Raw genomic sequence first — 9,337 nt, 5'->3', positions numbered from 1 at the left:
CCCCCCCCCCCCCGCCATTGACCCCCTTCTAGCCGCCCCCCCCATTCCCTCTGCTCCAGACCGTCACCATCCTATTGTCTGTATCCAATTGTAACAGATCTTAGCTATTGTAAATTGTGCTGCTATGAACAGAGGGGTGCATACATTTTTTCTGATTGGTGTTTCGGGTTTCTTAGGATATAGTCCTAGAAGTGGGATCACTGGGTCAAATGGCAGGTCCATATTTAATTTTTTGAGGAAACTCCATACTAATGGCTGTACCAGTCTGCATTCCCACTAGCAATGTACTATTGTTCCTTTTCTCCACATCCTCTCCAGTACTTGTCATTTGTTGATTTGTTGACGGTAGCCATTCTGACAGGTGTGAGGTGATACTTCATTGTTATTTTAATTTGCATCTCTCTGATGATCAGTGACTCTGAGCATGTTTTCATTGTCTTTAGGCCATCTGTATGTCCACTTCAGAAAAGTATCTATTTAGGTGCTTTGTCCCTTTTTTAATTGGATTGTTTGTCTTTCTTTTGTTAAGTTGTATGAGTTCCTTATATATTTCAGATATTAACTCTTTATCAGATGTATCATTGCCAAATATGTTCTCTCATACATTGGGCTCCCTTTTCATTCTGTTGATGGTTTCTTTTGCTGTGCAGAAGCTTTTTTATTTTGATGTAGTCCCATTTGTTTATTTTCTCCTTAGTTTTCTTTGCCCGAGATGTATCGCTAAACATATTGCTATGAGACATGTCTAAGATTTTCTGCATATGGGCTCTTCCAGGATTTTTATAGCATTGGAATTTTGGTAATTCTCAGATTGATTCTAGAATATTTTAAAATGAATATAAGATATTGTATGCCATTTTTAGATTTGATTTATAATTCTCTGAAGTTCTTGAATTTTGGCTCTTTTAAAAGTGTATTTGGACTAAGTATGGTATTAACGTTGATATCTTTAAACTTTGTTAATTAGATATGTGTATATGTTTGTGTGTCTATTAATCACTTGAGGATATCTTTATTAATTTGAGAGAGACAAAGAGAGAAAGAGAGAGAGAGAAATGCAGTGATTGGTTGCCTCCCATACTTGCCCTAACGAGGGATAAAACCCGAAACTTAGGTATTTACCCTGGCCGGGAATTGAACGCATATCTTCTGGTGTTTGGACAACACTCCAGCCAACTAAGCCACCATGTCAGGGCTTTGTGTATATATTACTTTTGTTTTAGAGATTTTAAGATGAGACATTCTTTTATAATGGGGAAAATGAGATTGTTGACTCAGCATTGTGTTTTGTACTTATGTGATTTTTAAAGTTTTTATACTATTTTGATTGAGATTTCTTGTCACATACTTAGTCTAGCATACCTAGTCTTTTACATTCTTTAGTAAAAGAGTCTTTACTCTGGGAACCAGTCTATTATTTCAACATAGACCCTGGATAATATCTTTAAAAATCCTATATAATATAGAGGTAATATGCAAATTAACCATCATGCTCTCACAAGATGGCTGCCTATGACCAGGCCAGCAGGGGGGTTATTGAGGGATGACCAAATGACTGAAAAAGCAGGCTGCGTGGGGCAACCAGGCCGGTGGGGAGTGGGGCAGTTGGGGGAATCGGGCCTAAACAGGCAGTCAGACATCCCCGCAAGGGGTCCCGGATTGGAGAGGGTGTAGGTCGGGCTGGGGTGACCCTCCCCCCCCACCATGCATGAATTTCATGCACCAGGCCCCTAGTATAACATAAAAGACATAGATTAACCAAAAAGATATGTCTGTAAGGTAATGTAGGTGTGGGTTGGGTAGATGGGAACCTTTGCCCTCGTGCAACCCAGATTTTAAACCATAGAAAGTTTGCAGGTGTTTTTGTTTGGTCTATACAGTTTTTGTTACTGTTTTTTTCCCTTCATTGTATTAATTTTTAGTTTTTCTCCCTTTTATTTTTGACCTTGCAATACTCTGTTTTCAGGGAACCATGAATGTCTTGTAGAGATATTGCTCTCCAATATGCAGGCTTAAAGCATAGAAGGCATCTAACTGGATGATGATGATGATGATGATGATATTAATATTTCCTGGATTATAAGTCTTGTTAAGGCAGGTTCTACAGCAGGGGTGGGAAACATCCAGCCTGTGAAATCATTTGGTCTAGCATTAGAGGTGAGTTAAATGTTGGACCAAATATAACAGGCTAATTTTTAAGTTGATACTTTTGTATGGCCTGCAAATTCTATATAATAAAAGCCTAATATGCTAACTGTCCGGTCATCTGGTCGTCTGTTCAACCCATCAAAGCATAATATGCTAATGATATGCTGAGGCCACTCAACCTTTCTCTATGATGTGCACTGACCACCAGGGGGCAGATAGTCAACCAGTCGCTATGACGTGCACTGACCACCAGGGGGCAGACCCTCCAGCTGGTAGATTAGCTTGCTGCTGGGGTCTGGCCAATTGGGACTGAGCTAAGTAGGCTGGACATGCTCTGGAGCCCTCTCGGGGTCCCTTCCCAGCCCTGATTGTGTACTGGTGGAGGTCCCTCCATCTGATCTGTGCCCTCCCAATCCTTGGGGGATGTCGGAGAGGCAGTTTCTGCTTAATCCCACAGGTCAGGCTGAGGGATCCCAATGGTGCACAAATTCGTGCACTGGGTCTCTAATGATGTTATAAATATCCAAATGGCCCTTGGCAGAAAAAGGCTCTTCATGGCTCAATTCTCTTTGTATGAAATTTTGGAAGGGATGCTAAATGCCACATGGTCTAGCAATGCATCCTTTGCGTTACTCTCTACAGCATGTGCAGCCCATGTTTGAATGCTTCTATTTTGGCAGGAAGCTGCCGTCTGTGGCAGCCCTTTCCGATATTGTACAGTCCTCTCTGCTTAGTAAAAAGTTGTATTGAGGCATACTTTGTTCCAGGTGCTCTCCATTTGTGGTTGTAGTTCTACCCCTTATGGTTAGCAATATGGCTGAAAATCCAGTTAATGACTGGACATGGAAAACATTCAGTAAATCTGTATAGGATTGAACTGAATTGTGAAATTTGACTCATTAAGTTTTTGAATTAAGATGTGGAACTAAATATATCTTGGACTAAAGTATGAACATAATTTTCCACCAGGTTAAGTTTTGGTCATGCCATTTTTGTGCCTGTGAGAGTGAACATGTAAATGCCATTTATGTAGTTGTGCACTTGTAGTATGTACATGCAGGTCTTTGGCTCTCAAATTTTAAAAATAGAATTCACATAAGAATATGCAGATTTCTGACTTTTCTTTTGAAATTGGAAATTGACATAACTAGGCAAACTGGATTTCCTCCCTAACAGTTTGCTAAAATTGAGTAGCCACGGCCCTTTTCTGAGGATACATGGAGTTTCTAATTAATTAAGCACAGTCCATAGCACATCGTAGAGTGTTGTACTTTGCCTTTCCACTCATTTAACATTACTTGTCAGGACCTTGTGGGCATTTGAGATGATCTTTTTGTGGATACTCAAACTTAATGTGTCCAAAACTGAGTTCTGATCTTACCTCTAAAATCTGCCCCATCTCAACCTTCCTCACTTCTCTGCTTTTCATTACTCAGTCCAGAACTTTGGTGTTATCCCTGACTTAATTCTGTTTATCTCAAAATCTGTAATCTGTCAGGAAATTCTATTGGGTATACCTTCAAAATTCCTCTCATATCAGAAACTACTTTTTCCTTCCACCACAACATCCCTGGTCCATGCCACCATCATCTCTCACCTGAATTTTAGTCATAGTCTTCCAATTGATCTCTGCGTCCACCTTTACTCTACTGATTTCTCAGTACAATAGCCAGATGACTCTTTTAAAATGAAATATCATATTATTCCTGTGCTCAAAATCTATAGTGGCTCCTCATTTAACTTAGAATAAAAGCTGAAGTCTGTGTCATGTGGCAGCTTGTTACCTCACTGAATTCGTCTTTTACTATTCTCCGCCTGGCTGTACCATACTGTTTCCCTTGCTATACTTTATATGTGCAATGCACACTTCCATTTTGGGGGTCTTTTCTCATTTTTCCATTTGTGTGGAATTCTTTCCCCCAAAAATAGCATGGCTAGGTTCCCTAATTCTTTACTCAAATGTTACTTTTATAGTGAAGCCTGTACTGGTTATATTTTTAAAAATCGCACCCTTTCTTTTCCTACCAACCTCCCCCTCTCACCCTATGTGTGCTATCCTTGTTCCCCCCGGCCCCCACTATTTAACTGCTTTTAACATATATTATTTATTGCTTTTTATTATCATTTGCTTGTTCCACTGAAGTAGAAGTTATATAAGGGAGGAATTTTGGTCTTTTATTTACTGATGTTTCCTAAATAATAGTTCCTGGCATACAGTAGATGCTTAATAAACATTTGTTGAACAAGGGAATGAATTTGAGTTCCCTCAGGCCCTGGCTTCGTCAGGAAGGACAGCTTCAGCTTTGTCAGGAAGGACGTCCGAAATGACATCCAGAAGACGTCTGGTCTAATTAGCATATTACTCTTTTATTGTGGACTAGAGGCCCAGTGCACAAAAATTTGTGCACTGGGCGGGGAGAGGGGGTTCCTCAGCCTGACCTGTGCCCTCTCGCAGTCTGGGACTCCTCGGGAGATAACAACCTGTTGGCTTAGGCCTGCTCCCGGGTGGCAGAGGGCAGGCCCAATCCCTAGGTGCAGCCCCTGCTTGGGATCAGAGCAGGGAAGATTGGGGAGTTGGGGTGCCGCCCCCTGTCATGCAGAGAGCAGGGCGGATTGGGAGGTTGCGATGCCGCCCTCAGTCACGCTCAGGGTAGGGCCAATTGGGGGGTTGGGGCATCGCCCCTGTCACACTCAAGGCAGGGACGATGGGGAGGTTGTGGCGCCACCCCCTGTCACCCACAGAGCAGGACCAATCAGGGGGTAGGGGCACTGCCCCCTGTCACACACAGAGCAGGGCCCATCAGGGGGTTGAAGAGCTCCCCCCTGTCACTCACAGAGTAGGGCTGATAGGGGAGTTGGGGCACCGCCCCCTGTCACACACATGGCAGGGCGGATCAGGGGGTTGGGGCGCCGCCACTCACACTAAGGACAGGGCCGATGGGGAGGTTATGGCTCTACCCCGTCACACAGAGCAGGGCCCGTGGGGTGGGGGTTGGGAAACCGCCCTCTATCACCCACAGAGCAGGGCCGATCAGGGGGTTGGGGCGCTACACCCTGTCACACACAAGAGCCGCAGGGCAATCAGGGGGTTGGGGAGCTCCCCCCTATCAGGCACAGAGCAGGGCTGATCAGGGGGTTGGGGCGACTTCCCCTGTAATGAACAGAGCAGGGTGGATAGGGAGGTTGTGGCCCCGCCCCCTATCACACATACAGGGGGTTTGGGCGCTGCCCCATGTCATACTGATCCCGGTGCCGGGAGGCCTCTCGGCTCCACTGTTCCCGGGGGCATATTACCCTTTTACTATATAGGATAGAGGCCTGGTGCACGGATGGGGGCCGGCTGGTTTGCCCTGAAGGGGGTCCTGGATCAGGGTGGGGGTCCCCACTGGGGTGCCTGGCCAGTCTGGGTGAGAAGCTGAGGGCTGTTTTCAGGCTGGCAGGTTACTGAAGCTCCCAACTGCTCCTTTTTTTCTTTTTCTTTTTCTTTTTTTATTCTGGGCCAGCTTTAGCTTTAAGGCTTGGCTCCAGCTCTTAGGCCTCTGCTGCTGAAAGCAGGTTTCTGGCCTTTGTTTACCTTCTGTATTTGAAACAATGTTGCAATCCTGCTGGCTGAAGCCTGACGGACTAAAGGAGGTTTCTGGGGTTTACTTTAGCTTCTATATTTTTAACATAGTTGCTTAGAGTTGCAGCTCAGAGGCCGGCAGCGGCAGGCGGGGAACTTGGAGTCCTCCGTCACTGAAGCAAGCAAGCCTCATGTTAGTTTCAAGCTGCCTGGCTGCTGGCCGCCATCTTGGCTGGCAGTTAATTTGACTATTGCCCTGATTAGCCAGTGGGAAGTGTAGCGATTGTACGCTAATTACCATGTTTCTCTTTTATTAGATAGGATTGGACAATATTATTTTATCAGAAGTTAATATTATATATTGTTATATATTAATACATTTATATTACTTATATACAAAATAGTATTTTTTTTAAATATATTTTATTGATTTTTTACAGAGAGGAAGGGAGAGAGATAGAGAGTTAGAAACATCGATGAGAGAGAAACATCGATCAGCTGCCTCCCGCACATCTCCCACTGGGGATGTGCCCACAACCCAGGTACATGCCCTTGACCGGAATCGAACCTGGGACCTTTCAGTCCGCAGGCCGACGCTCTATCCACTGCGCCAAACCGGATGCGGCCAAAATAGTATTATTTAAAAATATGTCTTTATTGATTTTTGAGAGAGAGAGGAAGGGGGAGGGATAGAGAAATAGAAACATGTATGAGAGAGAAACATCAGTCAGCTGTCTCCTGCATGCTTCCTACTGGGGATTGAGCCTGCAACCCAGGCATGTGCCCTGCCTGGGAATTGCACTGGTGTCTTCTCGGTTCATGGGTTCATGCTCAGCCACTGAGCAATATTGGCCAGGTGCAAAATCCTATTTTAAGCCCTTCATGCGCAATCCTGACAACAATCCCGTGAGATAGAAATCATTATAATCCACTTGTTAGAGGCAAGTAGACTAAGGCAAACTTGCCCAGAGTCACAGCTAGTAAGGGGAAGAACCAGGATTCACATTTAAGCAGTCATTTAGTAACCTGAGTTTGGTCTTAATTATACCATATCCTCCTTTTTTTTAATTTTTGGAAATAAGCCTTCTATTACACGTATTGCAGATCATTTTGCTCTGTTTTTAATTTTCTTAGATTTGTTGGGGGAGAGGGGGAGTTTGTGTGTGTGAGTGTGTGTGCGTGTGTGTGTGCGCGCGCGTGTTTTCTTTTGTTTGCTTGCTTGTTTGTTTTTGACTTCCAGGTCTTTTCCTTTGAAGTTTTTCTAAGACTTAAAAAATAAATTTACTGATTTCCCCCATTAGTTTTGATTTGTACTAGAAGCTTAAGATAATGGGACAAGACGTAAACCTTGTGCTGTATAGATAGATCATATATTCATTGACAGCAGTATTTTTATTTTGTTACTCCTACTGCTTTCTTTTTCCTTTTCCAAATCTCATTTATTTGTTTCCCCATTCTTGTTTTTGTTGCTCCTTTTATTGTTCTCTTTTTCACTGTCACCTATTTTTCTTGTATCTTAGGCCTTGTAAAGAGCCTGTTTAATTGACATTAAAAGAAGTTTCCAGTTTCCATTGTAGAGAACTTTGGGGGGCAGGACTACAGTGGTCACCAAATGTAGCAGCCATAACTATCCTTGACTTCTTGCATCCCAAAGTAATGCTTCATAGATTCCTGATGCTCCGTGTCATAATCACTGTTTTTTAATACTTTGTTTTAGGAACTGCAGCCATGAATGAAGAAAATATAGATGGAACAAATGGATGCAGTAAAGTCCGAACTGGTACGCAGAATGAAGCAGCATTACTTGCTCTGATGGAAAAGACTGGTTACAACATGGTTCAAGAAAATGGGCAAAGGAAATTTGGTGGTCCTCCTCCAGGTGTGGATTTGTTTATGTTAAAAAAAATTGAAGTTTTAGTGTAGTCATTTTCATGATGTGTATATCTTTACAAGTATCCCAAACAGTAGCTCTCTTTTTTGTAACAGCTTTTAGACTTTAGCAATAATTTTTTGTTACTCCTCACCCGAGGATATTTTTCCAATGATTTTTAGAGAGAGTGGAAGGGAAGGGAAGAGACACACAGAGAGAAACGACAATTGGTTGACTCCTGCATGTGCCCTGACCAGGGCTGGGGATAGAGCCTGCAATCAAGGTATGCACCCTTCACCCTTCAGTCCACGGGCTGTTGCTCTATCCATTGAGCCAATGGATAGGGCAGCAATAATTTTTAATGTTAGGGAAAAGGTAGATTTTATAATGTTAGGCATGTTTTACCATTACAGTTTTCAATTCTTTTGGTTTAAGAAGCAGTTGAGCCCTAACTGGTTTGGCTCAGTGGATAGAGCGTCAGCCTGTGGACTGAAGGGTCCCAGGTTCGATTCCCGTCAAGGGCATGTACCTTGGTTTCAGGCACATCCCCAGTGGGGAGTGTGCAGGAGGCAGCTGATCAATGTTTCTCTCTCATCGATGTTTCTAACTCTCTATCCCTCTCCCTTCTTCTCTGTAAAAATTCAATGATATATATATAAAAAGAAGCAGTTGAGAAAGAATAGGTTGGTTTAGAAAGAAGTCAGGATTGAGTCAATGCAAAAAAGGATACTCTAGAAATTAAAGGGGAGGTCTTTGGGAGGAATTTGAAAGACCAGTGAGTAGAGAGAGGAGTGGTATCTACACTAGATGCAAATCAGATGCAAACATAATCCTATATAATAAAAGGCTAATATGCAAATTGACTGAACAGCAGAACGACTGGTTGCTATTATGCACACTGACCACCAGGGGGCAGATGCTCAACTCTGGAGCTGCCCCCCTGGTAGTCAGTGCACTCCCACAGGGGGAGTGCCGCTCAGCCAGAGCCGGGCTTACGGCTGGTGAGTGCAGTGGCAGTGGTGGGAACCTCTCCCGCCCTCCCCAGCAGCACTAAGGATATCTGACTGTGGGGAGCGGGCCTAAGCTTTCAGTTGGACATCCCCCGAGGGCTCCCAGCCTGCGAGAAGATGCAGGCTGGGCTGATAACCCCCCCACCCCCAGTGAATGAATTTCGTGCACTGAGCCTCTAGTTAGATATAACGTTTTGTTTTTCTACTAATAGCCAGTGCATTTTCTTTGTTCAAAACCCTCCAATTAACTTCCTATCAGACTTAAAATGAAATCTTGGCCTCTAGTTACATTGATGACCACATTACTTACCACTTTACTCCTCCCTCAAGTACATGTTAGCTATATAGCTTGCGTGTCCTGAGTTCTAATATACAAAGCACTTGCTTTTCTTCTTCCTGATATATCCTCAGAGCTCATCCCTTCATTTATTTCATTGAGGTGTCTGCTCAAACTTCATGTTATCAGACAGTATTTACCTGACTACAAAAACTAACCCTTCTGTGGCTGTATTTTTATAGCACTTACTACTCAGTCTTCTTTCTGTATTGAATATATGCTTCGTGAGGGAAGGTGGTTCTGTTTTTTTCAGTCTTGGATCCCCCAGTGCCTACAACAGGGGTGGGCAAACTTTTTTTTTTTAAATATATTTTATTGATTTTTCACAGAGAGGAAAGGAGAGAGATAGAGAGTCAGAAACATCGATGAGAGAGAAACATCGATCAGCTGCCTCCTGCACATCTCCCACT

The 9,337-nt window shown here is 43.4% G+C and overlaps 1 protein-coding gene across 2 annotated transcripts in view; it reads left to right on the top strand.

Annotated features, from left to right (window-relative positions):
- The window catches only part of RBM46 (RNA binding motif protein 46), a 35,193-nt gene that overhangs the window by 3,335 nt on the left and 22,521 nt on the right, over positions 1-9,337 (top strand). Inside the window, exon 2 of one of the 2 annotated variants that reach the window (XM_006770098.2) lies at positions 7,428-7,589. In XM_006770098.2, coding sequence (XP_006770161.1) covers positions 7,439-7,589 — 151 coding nt within the window. In that variant the 5' untranslated portion in view covers positions 7,428-7,438. Of the gene's footprint in view, positions 1-7,427; positions 7,590-9,337 lie in introns of those variants that run through there. The other variant, XM_006770097.2, reaches the window with a different exon arrangement.

The sequence above is a fragment of the Myotis davidii genome, unplaced genomic scaffold, assembly GCF_000327345.1.
Source record: "Myotis davidii unplaced genomic scaffold, ASM32734v1 scaffold323, whole genome shotgun sequence".
NCBI classification, from domain to species: domain Eukaryota; kingdom Metazoa; phylum Chordata; class Mammalia; order Chiroptera; family Vespertilionidae; genus Myotis; species Myotis davidii.
The sequence above is the reverse complement of the archived record's forward strand: the minus strand, read 5'-3'. Positions and strand labels throughout refer to the sequence as shown.